Raw genomic sequence first — 19928 nt, 5'->3', positions numbered from 1 at the left:
CTCATAACAGATAACAGGTGAAGGGACCCTAGATCTGATGGCATCCCTAAGCTGATGTAGCCCACATCCATTCCCTTCTTCTCTGTTATGACTTCACAAAGCTGCAGAGTAGAGATCAGAAATAATGCCTGGGCACTGCCAAGGACTCAATTATGCTGTTGTGCATGTCATGTTGACTATCTCAGTATGTTGGAGGTGAAGCAAATTGTGACTTGGGAGTTTGATATCAATCTACAGTCCAGACCACTGCTACTTATTGAGCAGAATTTCACTGGAAGAGTTTTGAAGGTCATTTTCTTTCCTTTACTGTTACAATACTTAGCATAGAACTACATTTTTTTTTTTTGCTTTTGAATTTCACTCTCAACTTATAATTTCTAAACCATTTGATTGAGAAATTTTTGGTCCATTAAATTGAAGTAGGTTGATTGAAAATTTGTATACAAAGATATCACAAAAGGAGAAAAAAACATAAAAATAATACTGATCCTTATGGTGGTTCATCAATTAGCATTAAAAGCTACTCTCTCATGAGGCTTAAGAAAACCATGTGCTAAACTTGTTCAGCCATAAGTGAAACAGGAAAATTTTCCCTAGTTACTTCTAATCTTTCAAGCTAGTTATTGATAATAGTTCTTATAATGAAGGATAAAATTATAGAAAGAAAATACATGGACAAAGAAATTATTCTGTTGCAGAGTTTGTGTGCATGAGTTAATCGTTCAGTCCTGTCAGACTCTTTGCAACCCCGTGGACGGTAGCCCACCAAGCTACTCTGTCCATGGGATTCTCCAGGCAAGAATACTGGAGTGGGTTGCCATTCCCTTCTCCAGGGGATCTTTCCGACCCAGGGATCAAACCCAGGCCTCCTGCGTGGCACAGGTTCTTTACCATTGGAGCCACCAAGCAGCGTTTATTTGACAATAATAACCATGGCTCCTACATATAAAAGTACACTAACAAAAATTCTCAATGAAATGTTAATGAATCAAACACAACAATGCATGAAGAGAATTATACATCACAATCAGGTGGCATTTATCATAGGTATGTAAGGCTGGTTCAATGTTTGAAAGTCAATTAAGTAATTCTTCACATCAGCAGGACCAAAAAGACAAATGTCATGATCATATTAATAGATGCAGAAAGAGCATTTGCAAAACCGAACACCTGCTGCAGCTGCTAAGTCGCTTCAGTCGTGTCCGACTCTGTGCGACCCCATAGACGGCAGCCAACCAGGCTCCCCTATCCCTGGGATTCTCACTTGTGATAAAAAACCCTCCCAGTAAACTAGAAATAGAGAAGTTTCTCAACCTGATAGAAAATATCTACCAAAAAGTCTACAGCTAACAACATATTTCATTGTGAGACACTAGTAACTTTATTACCAGGAACAAGGCAATAATATCCCCTTTCACCATTCCTTCAACATCTTACAGGAAGCCCTAGCTATTGCAATAAGACGAGGAAATAAAAGATATCTGGGAAAGATGAAACAAAACTGTCAAGAATGAATAAAAAATATTCTGGTGCTAATAAGTTATTATAGAAAGATTGCAGGATGCAAGGTTAAAAAGTCAATCACCTTCCTATATACCAGTAATGAATGGAGCAGAATTTGAAATTAAAAACACAGTATCATTTACATTAGCATAAAAAATAAATAAAATACCTAGGCATAAATTTAATGCAATATACAAGATCTATATGGGAAAAATTATGAAGCTTTGATAACAAAATCAAAGAACTACATAAATGGAGAGAGATTCCACATTCATGGATAGAAGACAGAATATTAACAACATGTTGCTGCTGCTGCTGCTAAGTCGCTTCAGTCGTGTCCGACTCTGTGCGACCCCACAGACAGCAGCTCACCAGGCTCCCCCATCCCTGGGATTCTCCAGGCAAGAACACGGAGTGGGTCGCCATTTCCTTCTCCAATGCATGAAAGTGAAAAGAGAAAGTGAAGTCGCTCAGTCGTGTCCAACTCTTCGCGACCCCGTAGACTGCAGCCTACCAGGCTCCTCTGTCCATGGGATTTTCCAGGCAAGAGTACTGGAGTGGGGTGCCATTGCCATGTAGGCTCTTCCCAACTTGATTTTACAATTCCATGTTCATGTATGTATACACACACACACACACACACACACGCACACACACACACATATATATATATAGAGAGAGAGAGAGAGAGAGAGAGAGAACCACCAACTCAATGGACATGAATTTGAGCAAATTTCGGGAGATAGTGGAGGACAGAGGAGCCTGTTGTGCCACGGTCTATAGAGTCACAGAGTTGGACACGACTTAGCGACTGAGCAACAACAATCTCAAGCAAAACCCCAGTTATTTTGTGGATGTTAACAAACTGATTCTAAAGTTTATGTGGAGAGGCAAAGATCAAAAGTAGCCAAAATGGTATTGAAGAAGCAAATTTCAAGACTTCTTACAGAGCTGTCATAATCAACACAATGTGATATTGGTGAAAGAATAAACAAATAGATCAAGGGACTAGAAAAGAGAGCCCAGAAATACACAAACATAAATGTAATCAACTGATTTTTGACAAAGAAAAAAGGCAATAAAACGGAACAAAGATAGTCTAAACAAATGGTGTTAGAACAACTGGACATCTACATGAAAAAAAATAATTTCAACTTTATACCCTTCGCAAGCAAATAATCCAAAATGAATCATAGCCTTAAGTGTAAAATGTGAAACTATAAAACTTCTAGGAGATCACATTGAAGAACATCTACATAATCTCAAGTATGGCAATGACTGTTAAGCTATACTACCAAAGACACATCCCATTAAATCATTAATAAGTGAGAATTCATTTAAATTAAAAACTTCTATGAAAGACAATTTCAAAAGAATAAGAAAACAATCTACAGACAGGAAAATATTTATGAAATATCTGAAAAGAAGACAGAGAACTCTTAAAAATCAAAACTAAGAAAACAAATAACCTGATTAAAAAATAGGCCAAAGATCTTAATAGATACTTCATCAAAGAAGATGTGGAGATGGCAGATAAGCATTTGAGAAGATGCTCCACATCCTATGTCACCAGTTTTAAAATACAAATTAAAATAACAGTGCAATGCCACTATATATGTATTAGTATGACCAAAGTCCAGAACACTGACAGCACCAAATTTTGTCAAGGAAGTAGAGTAACAAAAACTGTCATTAATTGCTGGTGGGAATGCAAAATGGTGTAGTCCCTGTGGAAGATAGTTTGATGGTTTCTTTTAAAACTAAACATATTTTATCATATGACCCAGCAATTGTTGTGCTCTTTGATATTTACCCAAAGGAGCTGAAATCTTATATACACACAAAAACCTGCACACAGATGTTTATAGCAGCTTTATTCATAACTGCCAACTCTCTGAAGCAAGTAAGATGTCCTCCAAGTACCAAGATGTAGGAGGTGAATGATAAACCTGAGACAACAGAATATTATTTGGCACTAAAAAGAAATGAGCCATTCAAAGACATGAAAGAATTTAAATGCGTATTATTAATTGAAAGAAGCCAATCTCAACAGGCTAAACAATATGTGATTCCATTGATATGACATTTTGGAAAAGGCAAAACTATGGAGAGAAAAAGATCAGTGATAGCCAGGGGTTGGGAGAAGGCCATGAATAAGTAGCGCACAGAGGATTTTTAGGACACTGAAAATACTCTATATATTATAATGATGAATGTGTGTGTATGTTAGTCACTTAGTCGTGTCCGACTCTTTGTGACCCCATGGACTGTAGCCTACCAGGCTCCTCTGTCCATGGGATTCTCCAGGCAAAAATACTGGAGTAAATTGCCATTTCCACATTTGTCCGAACTCACAGAATGTATTGCAGCAAGAGTGATCCTTAATGGAAGCTATGGAGTTTGGATGATTATGATGTGTCAATGTAGGTTCATCAGTTGTAACAAATGTACCATCTGGCAAAGGATGTTGGTAATTCGAGAGGTTATGCATGTGTGGGGGTTGGGGTACATGGGAAACCTCTATATATCAATTTTTCTGTTAATTTAAAACTGTTATAAAAATTAAGTCTTAAATTTTTTTAAGGGATGCCTTTTTACTTATAGGTTCTGCTTTATTATGATATTCTCACAAGAACTCTGCAAGATACTCGCATTTATTCAAATTGTATTTTTACAAATGAGTAAAGTGATGCTTAGATATGTTAAGTACCTTCCCCATTATCCTAGAGGTAAAATGTGGTATAGTCTGGACTGGAATTTTTTTTTTTTTTTTTCATTTTAATATTTTTTTTTTGGAATTTAAGTTTAACATCAAATCTACATTTTTTCCTACTTTATCAGGAGTCAGTAAACTATAGCCTATGAGCCAAATAAACTCTCCAGCTGTTTTGGTAAGTAAAGTTTTATAGGAACATAGTCACCCTAATTATTGTTTATGGCTGCCTTCACTTCAAGAGAGCAAAGTTGATCAGTTGAAACAGATATCATACCCTAAAATTATTCAGTACCCCTTTACGGAAAAAGCTTGCCAAAACCTGGTAGTACTATAACTTCACAAGATCATACTTCATCCTGAATTATGTATTTGTGTTCAACTTTTAATTGACTTTAAAATATTAACTGATAAATAGTATATAGAATGTACTCTGCTAAATACCATAATAAACACTGAAGATTATTTTTTAAAATATGTGCACATAAATCGAAATTTCATATAATAATCTCAGAGAAAATAACAAAATTAATCTCTAAAAAATTAAGTCATTTTATTTGCCCAAACTCATGGTTGAAAATGAAAACAAGTACAATGTTTTCCAGATGATAATCCTGCTTATTACATGGAAAATAGCAACATGTTAATGTAATAGTCAGTGGTTCTTGGACTCATTCAAAACTAATAAATCAATATTATCCAACTAAAAAAAATCTTAAAAGTAACTAAGTTATAAAGTAACTGAAATCAAGGAATGGTTACAAAGCATGCACTTGCACAACTTGGAACACTGAGGACAAATATAAAAATACTGATTATCTAAATGTCACTGATTCAGTATTCCAAATTCCACCTAAAAAGGTACAATCCACATTTCACAAGAAAAAAACTGAGATTAACTCTTTGAATTTTCCCTCTTGTAACATCTTTTAATTCAATGACTTTCTGAAAATATACTTTAAGATAAAGAGTAATTTAACTAGAGGTTTGTGGTAAGATTAAACCAAAATAAAGAGTCTATGAACAGTGAGAAAAATATGAGAAATATTCATAAAAATCATTCCAAGTATAACTTTTCTCCAGCCCATCTATATCAAAGAGACAATATAGCTTTCTTTCACCCCATAGACATAGACAGAGTATTCTACACAATCCATTATGCTCATCCTCCACTTTCTTACTCATCCTTTGGCTACTGTTGCTACACCTGCTATGAGAGAATGTGACCTAGCTCAGAGGAGGAAAAGAAGAGACAGAATGGGCAGTGGGTGAATGTATGTTTATGTGCCTGTTTGTATCCCAATAGATGAGTGTGTGTCTATGTGTATGCCTATTTCTTCACCCAAAGAATTCCAAGTGACTTGTGAAATAACACCTAACCTAACACAGTTTAAGATAAAAAAAAAGAGTAGGGCTTCCCTGATAGCTCGGTTGGTAAAGAACCTGCCTGTAATGCAGGAGACCCTGGTTTGATTCCTGGGTCAGGAAGAGCCTCTGGAAAAGGGATAGGCTACCCACTCCAGCATTTTTGGGCTTCCCTTGTGGCTCAGTGGGTAAAGAATCCAGTTGAAATGTGGGAGACCTGGGTTTGATCCCTGGGTTGGGAATATCCCCTGGAGAAGGAAAAGGTTATCCACTCCTGTATCTCCATGGACAGTCCATGGGATCACAAAGAGCCAGACAGGATGAAGCAACTTTCACTTCACTGCAAGAATACTCTGATGTGGGAATTTATAAACAAGGAAAAACAGTAAGCATCTAATTTATTGTATCATTTGATAAATGAACTATATAAATGTCTCAGAGATATTAGCAGCCTTCAAGCACTTTCTTGAGTTTAGTCCCCAACTTACCAAGTGGTCACAAGAAGCAACTCCAAAGACTTGTCTGTCCTTTCCTTTTTAGGGTCACAGTAGGTCTCTCTTTACATATCTCAAGATTGTATCAACATCTTACTTTTAAATTAGGATACACTGAAATTAGCCTACATTATTCATGAAGATAAATCAAAAGCTCATGAAGGAGTTTGATTTTAAGATACTATTGAATATTTTCTAAGACTGAGTTTTTAAAACTGTCCTCAGAGCTATAGTTACTTACACATAAAAACATTCATTTTAAAAAAGAAACAAAGTCCTAAATATTACTGCAAAATTAAATAGTCTGTAAAAACAAAATAGCCCCACTTTGTATATTAGCTCAAACACACACATTCACCTACTTACACACACCTCTGATTCAGCCCATCACTTTGAGTGGAGATGCAAAACTGAATCAAGTGAGAAATACCAGCATTTAAAGCAACAATCATCCTAACCCATCAATCCCAAATAAATATCAAAGTGACATTTAGGGCTTACCTACCTACATAGAGAACACCCTCTTTTGTCCTTCCTGCTGCTTCTGCCACACCCTGCTTGGTTTTTTCAGCAGCAGCCACGACTCCCTCCTTGGCCTTTGAAAGTCCTTTCATGAAAACATCCATGGCTAACGAATTCCTTTACACCACACTGGAGAACACAAAATACACTTTGAGAACTTCTGCGTAAAATACGAAATTAGAACCACTCAAAGTAAAAACTATTGAAAGATCAATAGAATCCTCATAAGAGTGAGATTCTTTTAAGTGTACCTCCATTTCAACCACTGGACAAAGGAGGCTTTTCTTAGCTTTTGCATTAAGAATGTAGCATCTCCCATCCATCTTGGCTGGATAAAGTCTAGCCGCCTAAACATGGATTAGGATGAATCACATGAGCTGTTCTTAACGCGTTTCCTAAGTGGAATTGCACGGAAAGATAGACTCCTCTTTTAACTTCCCAGGGTCCAAATGGTGACAGTGTAAGTTAGAAGTGCGTTTAGAAGACATCACAGGAAAAGGAAAGGGACCTGAAGGCAGGGGGTCAGGGACACGCTTAAATTCCAGAAGGCAGCTAACAGATCAACCACGAATAGGGGAGGGAAGGAACCACTCACTCTGGGTGTAGCTGAACCTCAGGCCAACTGCGAGCCCACCGCCCTCTCTCTAATTCACCCAACCACGCACCCGACCCTGGGCTATCAACCCAGAATGTGCAGGAGGGCGCGAGTTCACAACCGCGGAAGCCTCAGGAGGCGCCCCAGCCACCCGTGGGGGCGTTCTCAGTTCCTGGAACCCGCCCCCAACCCTGCGCCGCACCTGTTAACCCCTTATCACCTGTTGACTCGCCCTCTCAGCGCTCCCACTTAACCATTTGCCAAACACAGCTTGTTTACTTCACAGAGAGAACAGAGAGGGCGGACTAGGGAAGGGGGGCGGTTAAGGAAAGCGACAAACAAAAGTTGAATACTCATACTCCCTGGAGCATCCTCGCGTTTCCCAAAGGAAAAGCTTATCCCTGAGAATCCAGACCTCTCGGCCTCTGAGGACGAGAAGAGGGAAGTAATCGAAGCAGGAGGCAAACAGGTCAATTTTCTTTCCTCAAGCTCACCCTAGGGATAAGTACTCACCTCGGAGAGAGACGCGACTACAGCTGGTCCTCAGCAGCGCGCCCACCCCCACCCCGCGCGCGCCCCCGGGCGTCCGCAACGACTCTTCTCCCACCAGGTGTTCTCCATGACTTCCAAAGCTGCCCAGTTAGTTCCGCAAGCACTTACCAGATTTCCTCGGCTCCTCGGAACTCCAATTTCTCCCCCACCCCCACTTAAAAAAATTTAAAAACAATTCCCAAATGTTATTTAAGTGGGAAGAGAGAGGATAAAGAGCGCACAGGAAGAGTGGAGGCGGCACCAGAAGAGGGATGGTCCCCAGAGGAGGCGCCTGTCAGCACAAGCCTGCGCTGGGAGGCGGGGGGCGTGGGAGGCAAACCCACAAACCTGCCGTCGAATTGCCACTCCTCGTCCCCCGCACGCGAGGATTCGAGAGAAAACAGCAGAAGGTCGAAAGGGAAGGGTTGGGGGGGAGCGGGAAAGAGCGCCAAGGATGCTAAAGGCGCGGCTCGGTCCCTGGGTCCGCTCTAAAGCCAGCACACACCTCACCCGGCGTCGCCGCGCTCGGTCGCTCGCCCCCTCTCCTTCTAGTCTCCGTGGTCCTCCTCCCCTTCCTCTCACCGCCCCCGCGGCTGATTTGTCAGCTCCTCTCCCCGCCCCTCTCCCGGCGCTTGCTGCTTTCCCAGCCGCGTGCACTTCACTCTCTCCTCGGATGGGGATGGGGGCGGGGGAAGACGGAACCTCCAACTCCCGCCTCCCGCCTGGACCTAGGGTACTGGAAGATGGGGTGCTCTTCGGCTCACCTCGAGTTCAGGGTCACGGGAGCTCTCGTGGAGATCCCGAGTGTTAGGCTTGGGCTGAAGTCTCTCCCTCTTTCCCATCACCCCCCATCCTTGTCTCCGCCTTTCCCTCTGGTTCCTCGCGGGGACCCCCACGTCAGATCCAGCCTCGGGAAGCGGGGAGTGTGACAGGTCGACCACCAAAGACAGAGCCAGTCTCTCGAGGAGCTGCTGAAAGAGACGGGCAATCTAGGAAGCGTGCTCACATTAGCTCTGCCAAGAGCACGTTTCCCTCAAATCAATGTTAACGATGCTTTTGTTTAAATATCCCCCAGATTGGGGCCTATTCTTAACCTCTAGTGAGCCCGATATGGTCTCGCGGGCGGAGAGGAGACTAGTAACGAAGAGTTACAGGTTGAAGAGGCAGGAGGAGGCTAGTCAAATCCTCTCTCCACCCCACTATCACCATTTTCTTTTCCACCAATCAGCGGCTGCCAGACGCTGTTTTCTTTTCGCATCAGTGGAACAAGGAATAAACATTCCGCAGCCGTCGAAACCAAACGGCTGGACGATTTTTCATTCTCAGAATGGAATTTACTTTCCAGATGCAGGTGCCTAGATGGAAGAGACATATCCAGCGTGATTGATTCTCCTGAACCAGTATATCCAGTTTTTTCAGAGCCTTCTGAAAAGGGCGATTCTATCAACACATACCACTCACTTTCCTGACTTCGAATTCGCGTTGTCCTCGGTGCTGACACGCCAACCCCATCTCCACACACCGGCACATAGACAGACACACGCAAGGGGTTCGAGACAATTTTTGCACTGTTTAACACAGTTTCACCTTTAAAAGCTGGTGGGGAAACAGCTGGTCCTGGATCACACCGGAATGGAGAACGAAACTCCTCCCCCCAACGGACTCCCTCTGCTTTCTTTGCCTGGAAAGGAGGATGCTTTTAGACCTGTAACGGAAAACGCATCTTTGCTATATGTTTTTTGTTCCTTTGTATTGTGCTTATTTTTTGTAGGACGGAAAAAAGGCTTTCTCTGAACCTTGCACCTCTCTCTGATCCTTGCACTCACACTCTGAAATGTGAGTAAAAAGCAATTTAAATCTACAAAACAACCGTTTGAAACCAAAAGAGATGGGAAGCGAGTATATGCTACATAAGCAACTCTTTGCACTATTGGTCGGCTCATTTGAAAAGTGGCTTTCCAAAACACTCATATTTTGCTTCCTTGGGATCGGAGAAGGAAGTTGGGAGTTGGTTTGCTTTATGACTTTGAGAGTTTCAACAAGTCATGTCCTTCTGTTCATTGATCCCTCTCTTTTCAACTTTTTACTATGGGAAATGTTCAAACACATACAAAAGTGGAGAAAATAAAGGATTCACGGTGGAATAGCACCCAACTTCCACTATTTTCCAGTTCATGATTAATCATGTTTCATCTATATTCTCATCCACTCCCCGTTTTTTAATCACTACTCCCATTCCCCATTTTTAACTAAATCCCAAGAATTATGTATATCTTTTCATTTGTAAATAATTCAGCATACATCCATAAGATATCAGAACTATTTTAAAGTAAACACAATGATGTTTTGCTGGTCTTTTAAAAAACTTTAAAAGTAAAGTTTGCATGCAGTGATATGTTCCACTCTGTATTCCTTTAAATCCGTTTTGAAAAGTACATGCATTAATGTACCCCACACCATTTTGAAGAAATAAGACACTTTCATCCCCTAGAAATTTCCCTTGTGCCCTTTTCGGTTGTACAGCTTCTATGTATTTTATTTCATAAAAATAAAACCATACAATATGAACTTTAAAAAAAAATCTCTCTGGCTTCTTCACTCAGCCTAATACTTGGTCATTCATGTTTTTGCATAAACTAGTGGTATTTATTACTTTCAATTGTTTCTTTTTATTACTGCCAATAATAGTGTTTTGCACTGTGACGCATCACAACTAGTTACTTAATATATTTAGTACATATTAATATTCAATTATGATATATACATAGTTAACAGAGACCTTCTTGAGTAGTCAAAGGGATGAATAAAGTAACAGATATTTTAGACTCTGTACAGACCAATGAGGATTATTTTTAGGCCCTGTGAAGACCAATAAGAGAATTATTTTGGAGCAGTTGTTACATTTTTCTACTTCTTACAGCATTATATGATTCCACATCTTTATGTGTTATATTATGGTTGGCAAAAGACTATTGTATGATCATTTAATCATAACAAATGGATAAGTTAAGTTTTATTATGTAACTTTTATAGTCAGGGAATCTAAGGCTCAAAGAATTTTGGTAAAAGGCAGAAATTGCATAGCTTTAAAGTGGCAGAGCTGACATAAGCCAGTAGGAACTATTCCAAAAGGCCAGTTATCTCCTGAACTGGTAGTACTCTCTGGTACCTTACTCTCTGGGAATGGGATAGGGTGGGAGGTAAAAGGTGAGACCCAGTTCTGTTAGAAATAGCCTTTGAATTTGGATATGACCTTGGAAATCAAGGAGAGTTTCTGTTCCAAAACATTGCCTTCATATTTGAAATGTTGCCATTTCTATATTAGTAATTATAGGAGAAGTTGATTGCTCATCAACCACAAGAAAGAAAATTATAAAATTATAATTAAATCAAAATTATAAAATATTTGTTTGCCATTTAAAACTTTACGTTTTACTCCTCTTTTCATCCCTCAAAGTGCCTTGAATACAGTAAGCATTCAATGAACTTTTAGTTACTGGTGATATCAGTAGTGACTTTTCTTATGTTCTACCTGTATTCTCTGAGCTCAGTATTCCTAAGGAGGCAGAGCAACTCAAGCACAAAGAAGGGAACTGGAAGTTAATAAAGGGTTGTTGTTGTTTTTTTTTTTTTTCACTTTCATCATTCATTTACAACATAGCCTTGAGATAATTTTTAACTATTAGAATATAACTTTAAAGCTTAAGCTAAAAAAATTTAACTAATTGAATGACTTGAACCTCATAAGGAGTATGGAAGGATAATCAATTGGGAGGCATTACTGACTGTATGTTTTGTTAATGACTACACTCATGTTTGTTTTACTCTTTGATAAATGAAATCTAGATATTTTGCTTCTTTCTAATAGGAATGTTTGAGTTTAATTAAGTAATTTAGCTTAAGAGTAACATTCTATGAAATGCATGGTTAATCTAAACTCTCTGGCTTTAGCATAAAACAAGTGAATTTTTAGGTGTGCCATGTGGTAAGCTTGAACTACAAAGTGGAATGATGTGAAAAATAAGGAAGCTTCAGGGACTATAAACCAAAGGAAGTATAAGAATTGATTTAATGTGTGTCAGTAAGGGAAATGCAATCTTTACTATCTCTGAATGATTTTATTCTATATTGTTGTAAACACAAGGAACAATGTAATGTCGATTCTTGGGCCACTTGTTTCTTATTCTCTGTTTGCACCTTCCCCTTGTCTTCTGTAGATGTATGAAAAACAGGAGGTAGTGAGATCTTGGTATGCTTCTCTTCTATTTCACAGTGGGTACAGAAGAGAAAGCCTAATGCATCCAGTTGGGATGGCATTGTGTGTGGTACTGGAAAGGGTTGCACTTGAGACAAGGCAGTAGGGTTGCTCCAAAGAGATATAAAAAGGAATAAAAAAAGTGTATAAAGTCCAAAGAAGATTATCTAATTTGACCCTGTGTAAAACTTAATGTTGTTTCTACAATGTCATATACAGCAAAAAATAAACTAAAAAAACTAAATGCACTCACACTCAGTTGTGTCCAATTCTTTGTGGTCCCATGGACTATATCCCACCAGGCTCCTCTGTCCATGGGGTTTCCCAGGCAAGAATACTGGCATGGATTTCCATTTCCTACTCCGGAGGATTTTCCTGACCCAGAGACTGAACCTGCATCTCTTATGTCTTCTGCATTGGCAGGAAGGTTCTTAACCATCAGTGCCACCTGGGAAGCCCAAAAAACAATGGACATTTATTCTAGCACAATGTCATTTATCACATTTGTCAATATTGTAGTATATCCTCATTAATGTTTAGTGACCATAAATTGTAACCACAAAAAATGTCATATGAAATATGTAAAATTCAATTGGATATAATTTTAAATATCCTTGTCATTTTGGTGCTAAGAATATTAAGACATGCAAGATCCAAGATTAAAAATTTCAAAACTAGATATAAAAGATTGTTTAAATATTTGGGAATCTAAAAGTTCAAATGGATGGCCAGCAGACGCATGAAAAGATGCTCAGTATTATGAATTATTAGAGAAATACAAATCAAAACCACAATGAGGTATCATCTCTCACCAGTCAGAATGACCATCATCAAAAAGTCTATAAATAATAAATGCTGGGAAGGGTGTACAAAAAGGGAACTCTCCTATGCTGGTGGTGGGAATGTAATTTGGTGCAGCCACTATGCAGAACACTATGGAGATTTCATTAAAATATAGAATTACCATATGATCCAGTAATTCACTCCTAAAGCAAAAAGATAAGAAAACACTACTTTGAAAAGATACATGCATCTTAATGTTCATAGCAGCAATATTTACAATAGCTAAGACACCTCTGTGCCCATCCACATATATATGCAATGGGATACTACTCAGCCATAAAAATTAATGAAATAGTGCCATTTGCAACAACATGGATGGATCTAGAAATTATATTAAGTGAAATTAGACAAATATGATATCACTTATATGTGGCATCTAAAAATGATACAAATGAACTTATTTATGAAAGAAACAGACTCACAGACATAGAAAACAGACTTATGATTATCAAAGGGTGAAGATAGAGGGAGGGATAAATTGGGAATTTGAGATTAACATATACACACTACTACCTAGAAATAAACCTACCTAAGGAGACAAAAGATCTGTATACAGAAAACTATAAGACATTGATAAAAGAAATCAAAGGGAACATAAACAGACAGAGAGATATACCATGTTTTTGGATTGGAAGAATCAATACTGTGAAAATGACTATCCTACCCAAAGCATTCCCAATCAAATGCATTCCCTATCAAATTCAATTCATTTGAATTGGGATTCAATGCATTCCCCATCAAATTACTAAAGGCATTTTTCACAGAACTAGAACAAAAAACTTCCACAGTTCATATGAAAACACAAAAGATCCAAATAGCCAAGGCAATCTTTGGAAAGAAAAATGGAACCAGAAGAATCAACCTTCCTGACTTTAGACCATACTACTAAGCTACAGTCATCAAGACAGTACTGTACTGGCACAAAACAGAAATATAGGCCAATAGAACAAGACAGAAACCCCATAGATAAACCCACACACCTATGGGCACCTTATCTTTGACAAAGGAGACAAGAATACACAATGGAGATAAGATAGTCTCTCAATAAGTAGTGCTGGGGAAACTGGACAGCTACTTGTAAAAGAACGAAACACTTCCTAACACCACACACAAAGATAAAATGGGTTAAAGACCTAAATCTAAGACCAGAAACTATAAAACTCTTAGAGGAAAACATAGGCAGAACACTCCTTGACATAAATCAAATCAAGATCCTGTTTGACTGGCCTCCTAGAGTAATGGTAATAAAAATAAAAAATAAGGAAATGGGACCTAATTAAATGTAAAGGCTTTTGCACAGCAAAGGAAACCATAACCAGATGAAAAGATAACCCTAAGAATGGGGAAAAAAATAGTTTCAAATTAAGCAATTGAGAAAGGATTAATCTCCAAAACACACGAGCAGCAAAATATACAAACTCAGTATCATAAAAACAAACAACCCAGTCAAAAAAAATGAGCAGCAATCCCACTGCTGGTCATACACACTGAGGAAACCAGAAGGGAAAGAGACACGTGTACCCCAATGTTCATCGCAGCACTGTTTATAATAGCCAGGACATGGAAGCAACCTAGATGTCCATCAGCAGATGAATGGATAAGAAAGCTATGGTACATATACACAATGGAGTATTACTCAGACATTAAAAAGAATACATTTGAATCAGTTCTAATGAGGTGGATGAAACTGGAGCCTATTATACAGAGTGAAGTAAGCCAGAAGGAAAAACACCAATACAGTATACTAACGCATATATACGGAATTTAGAAAGATGGTAACAATAACCCTGTGTACGAGACAGCAAAAGAGACACTGATGTACAGATCAGTCTTATGGACTCTATGGGAGAGGGAGAGGGTGGGAAGATTTGGGAGAATGGCATTGAAACATGTAAAATATCATGTATGAAACGAGATGCCAGTCCAGGTTCGACGCACGATACTGGATGCCTGGGGCTAGAGCACTGGGATGACCCAGAGGGATGGTATGGGGAGGGAGGAGGGAGGAGGGTTCAGGATGGGGAACACATGTATACTGGTGGCGGATTCATTTTGATATTTGGCAAAACTAATACAATTATGTAAAGTTTAAAAATAAAATAAAATTAAAAAAAAAAAAATGAGCAGAGGACGTAAATAGACATTTCTCCAGAGAAGACACAGTTGGCTAATAAACACATGAGAAGGTGCTCAACATCACTTATAATTAGAGATATGCAAATCAAAACTACAATGAGGTATTACCTCACACTGGTCAGAATGGCCATCATCAAATTTCTACATACAATAAAATCTGGAGAGAATACAGAAAAGAGCCCCTTTGCATGGTTGCTGCTGCTGCTAAGTCGCTTCAGTCATGTCCAACTCTGTGCGACCCCATAGACAGCAGCCCACCAGGCTCCCCTGTCCCTGGAGTTCTCCAGGCAAGAACACTGGAGTGGGTTGGGGGAATGTAAATCAATACAGCCACTATGGAGAATAATATAGAGATTTCTTTTTAAAAAAACTAGGAATAAAACTCCCATATGACCCAGCAATCCCACTACTGGGCATATACCCTGAGAAATCCACAATTCTGAAAAACACATGTACCCCAATGTTCACTGCAGCACCATTCACAATAGCCAGGACATAGAAGCAACCTAGATGTCCATTGACTGATGAATGGATAAAGAAGCTGTGGTACATATATACAATGGAATATTACTCAGCCATAAAAAGGAATGAATTTGAGTCAGTTCTGGTGAGGTGGATGAAACTAGAGCCTGTTATAGAGATTGAAGTAAGTCAGAAAGAGAAAAACAAACATCATGCATTAAAGCATGTAAATGTAATTTAGAAAAAGGTACTGATGAACCTGCTTGCAGGAGAACAGTAGAGACACAGACATAGAGAACAGACTTGAACACAGACCATGGAAGGAAAGGGTGGGACGAATTGAGAGAGTAACTCTGAAACATACACATTACCATACACTTTACACAAACATTCACATTACAGATGGCCAGTGGGAATTTGCTGTATGACACAGGGGGGCTCAAATCTGCTCTTTGACAACCTAGAGAGGTGGGAGGAAGTTTCAAGTGGGAGGGAACTTATGTATACCTATGGCTGATTCATGTTTAGGTATGGCAGAAACCAACACAACATTGTAAAGCAATTATCCTCCAATTAAAAATAAATTTAAAAACTTACACACATATCTGTATCTACTGTATAGCACAAAGAACTATATTCAATTTCATGTAATAATCTATAAAGAAAAAAGAATGTATATATTCTGAATCACTTTGTTGTACACTTGAAACACTGTAAATCAATTATAGTCAAAAAATGTTTTAATTATAAATGACACAAACTAAAAATAAAATGCTTTAGTACTAAAAGGGAAAATATATTTATGAACTCAAAACATGCATAAGCATGGTAGACTTCAGAAAGTAGAGGTACTGGGTACAAGTTAAATGCAGGGACTAATCTAGGCTCTTCTACTTTGTAGCCTGACTGAAAGCAAATGTCCATACTCTCTAACTTCTAATTTTTGTTTATCTGTAAAATGGGGATTATATCTTATGACTATTGTAAGGAATAAATAATACACGTAGCAAAGAACCAAGCACAGTGAAATCTCTCTATACAAGTAGCCATTATTATTATCTGGCCACTATGTTTCCGAGTGCCCTAGGAAACACTTTTTTTCATTGCAGTAGTTTTCAATATCATTTCCAGCCCTCTGCAACTTCCCCTGCCCCACAAAACAGCTGAGGTATCTGATGCCTCCCCACCAATAATATTGATTTATTATGGCAGGTAAAATACTTCCAGCCTGGAACAAAAGCTGTGGAGGGATTAAAGACATTGTTAGTGGTCATTAGATGAAAATCTGCCAGTATCTTTTGTCTCTCGTTAATGCATAGATTACAATAACAACATCACTCATGGCAATTTGTTTCAAGAGACTGAATAAATACAGTAATAGAAATATTTTGCTCTCTTTATTGACAGTATTACATTCTTGGAATCTGGTTTCTTTAAAGGGGTGGTGGCTGAGTTCTATATGAATTATGTTAATTTTCCAAGGGAGAAAAATAAAATGAAACAACAAATGGAGTTCCAAGTTTGACAGACTCATTGTGACAGCACCTCTGAAACACTTCAGAATGAATATCCAGTTCAGAGATAAACTGAGCCTCTAATGTTCCAGGTGAGTGAAGAATGGACAGTCTGATGAGACAGTGACAGATTGACTTATACTTTTCAACAGCATCTGTGTGCAGAAAGGCAGAAAATAAATGGATGAAAAAGCATTTCATGGGAATTTATAATTTGTGTGTGTGTGTGTGTGCGTGGTGTTTTAAATTGAAGTTATAATGCCCTTGTAAGCAGAGAAATCATAACAAATTAGAAAAATGAGTACATTTCTTATAATATTGTAATTATCTGGGCATCTGATATATTTTCCTCTGAAGACAATTTGACAGTATGAAATGGCATTTAAGAAATTTTCTTCAACACTATAAAAAACACATCACTAATATTTTGAAAGCTTGTTATCCCACCTAAAATTGGGAATTTGTAAGAGGGTAAGATAAGAAAATGAGAATAAATTATTTCTTAATGGTTACATTCACATCAAAACATATTCACATAAATACATACAGATTTGTTACATTGTTTTGCCTGAACTATTATAATGTATCATGTATTTAATCAGTTGTCTATTTTTAACTTTTTATTTTTTATTTTTATAAGCATAACTTGACAATTTTTCTAGTATCTTCACAAAAGTAGGATAAAAACTTATCTATATATTCAGTCTAATAATTTTTCATATACAAAGTATTATGAATGAGTTTCTTTTAAATCAACTTCTCTATAGTAAAATATGATTGTTCTGTAAGTCATAGATTCTTTTCTGAGTCTATTTGTATTTAAGTTTCTCTTAACTTTCCTCCTTAATATATTGTACTAAATGTTTTTTGTTTCTGTTTTCAGGTTAGGCTAAGAAGAAACATGTAGTAAATTCCAGGGTACCACAAAGAATGAATTTTTAAATAGAACTCAGATAATTTGAAAATGGTTAAAAAATAAAGTTGTGTATTTTTATTTTTAAATTACCAAAAGTTAAAGTGCATAAACCTGCTTAAATATATAAATCTCCAATTTCCACAGGATATCTGACTAGATGTTTCACATGTCACATGACTACATACTCAAATCACAAGTATAAGAGAGAAAAAATAGCATTCAACATCTTCACATAGTGCAACCATCAATAAAAAAACTGATTCATATAAAAATCTAATTGATAGTAATTACTTAAGAGTGTGCAGCTCATTTTCAGATAAGGAAGTAGTGCATACCTACCAGATCATCAACATGTTGACAAAATAATTTTGTTGTTTAGTCTCTTAGTCATGTCCAACTCTTTTGTAACCCCACGGACTGTAGCCCATCAGTTTCCTCCATCCATGGGATTTCTGAGGCAAGATTTCTGGAGTGGGTTTCCGTTTTCTGCTTCAGATCAGATCAGTCGCTCAGTCGTGTCCGACTCTTTGCGACCCCATGAATCGCAGCACGCCAGGCCTCCCTGTCCATCACCAACTCCCGGAGTTCACTCAGACTCACGTCCATTGAGTCAGTGATGCCATCCAGCCATCTCATCCTCTGGTGTCCCCTTCTCCTTCTGCCCCCAATCCCTCCCAGCATCAGAGTCTTTTCCAATGAGTCAACTCTTTGCATGAGGTGGCCAAAGTACTGGAGTTTCAGCTTTAGCATCATTCCTTCCAAAGAAATCCCAGGGCTGATCTTCAGAATGGACTGGTTGGATCTCCTTGCAGTCTTAGGGACTCTCAAGAGTCTTCTCCAACACCACTGTTCAAAAGCATCAATTCTTCAGCATTCAGCCTTCTTCACAGTCCAACTCTCACATCCATACATGACCACTGGAAAAACCATAGACTTGACTAGACGAACCTTTGTTGGCAAAGTAATGTCTCTGCTTTTGAATATGCTATCTAGGTTGGTCATAACTTTCCTTCCAAGGAGTTAGCGTCTTTTAATTTCATGGCTGCAGTCACCATCTGCAGTGATTTTGGAGCCCAGAAAAATAAAGTCTGACACTGTTTCCACTGTTTCCCCATCTACTTCCCATGAAGTGATGGGACCAGATGCCATGATCTTTGTTTTCTGAATGTTGAGCTTTAAGCCAACTTTTTCACTCTCCACTTTCACCTTCATCAAGAGGCTTTTGAGTTCCTCTTCACTTTCTGCCATAAGGGTGGTGTCATCTGCATATCTGAGGTGATTGATATTTCTCCCGGCAATCTTGATTCCAACTTGTGTTTCTTCTAGTCCAGCATTTCTCATGATGTACTCTGCATATAAGTTAAATAAGCAGGGTGACAATATACAGCCTTGACTTACTCCTTTTCCTATTTGGAACCAGTCTGTTGTTCCATGTCCAGTTCTAACTGTTGCTTCCTGACCTGCATACAAATTTCTCAAGAGGCAGATCAGGTGGTCTGGTATTCCCATCTCTTTCAGAATTTTCCCCAGTTGATTGTGATCCACACAGTCAAATAAAGCAGAAATAGATGCTTTTCTGGAACTCTCTTGCTTTTTCCATGATACAGCGGATGTTGGCAATTTGATCTCTGGTTCCTCTGCCTTTTCTAAAACCAGCTTGAACATCAGGAAGTTCATGGTTCACATCTTGCTGAAGCCTGGCTTGGAGATCTTCTTACTCGGGGATCAAACCCACATCTCCTGCTTGTGGCGGATTTTTTACTGCTGAGCCACCAGGTAGGTCAGCCCTTCTTAAACTATAGGGAACATTGAAATAATTGAAATCACTCCCACTCTAAGTCAATTCAATTGTGTCTGACTCTTTGGGACCCCATGGAGTATAGCCTACCAGGCTTCTCTGTCCATGGGATTCTCCCAAGATATATTAAAAATCAATCATAATGGGACAGACTGATGATAGTCTATAAACATAATAATTACTTGAAATAGCAGAAGAGCTTTCAACATTGCTGTATATATGTAATATTTAGTTAATAATCATGCTGCTGCTGCTAAGTCGCTTCAGTCGTGTTCGACTCT

The 19928-nt window shown here is 38.5% G+C and overlaps 1 protein-coding gene across 6 annotated transcripts in view; it reads right to left on the bottom strand.

Annotated features, from left to right (window-relative positions):
- SNCA (synuclein alpha) overlaps nucleotides 1-8799 on the bottom strand; it is a 147449-nt gene extending 138650 nt beyond the window's left edge. Inside the window, exons 1-2 of one of the 6 annotated variants that reach the window (XM_070791184.1) lie at nucleotides 8488-8799; nucleotides 6581-6726 (exon numbers count right to left, since the gene is read on the bottom strand). In XM_070791184.1, the coding sequence (XP_070647285.1) occupies nucleotides 6581-6701 (121 nt within the window). In that variant the 5' untranslated portion in view covers nucleotides 6702-6726; nucleotides 8488-8799. The other 5 variants (XM_019962458.2, XM_019962459.2, XM_019962460.2 and 2 more) reach the window with 5 other exon arrangements.
- Between the last annotated feature and the right edge of the window lie 11129 nt (nucleotides 8800-19928).

This window comes from Bos indicus, chromosome 6, assembly GCF_029378745.1.
Source record: "Bos indicus isolate NIAB-ARS_2022 breed Sahiwal x Tharparkar chromosome 6, NIAB-ARS_B.indTharparkar_mat_pri_1.0, whole genome shotgun sequence".
In the NCBI taxonomy this organism is placed as follows: domain Eukaryota; kingdom Metazoa; phylum Chordata; class Mammalia; order Artiodactyla; family Bovidae; genus Bos; species Bos indicus.
Note: the sequence above shows the minus strand (reverse complement) of the source record. Positions and strands in the feature narration are given on the sequence as shown.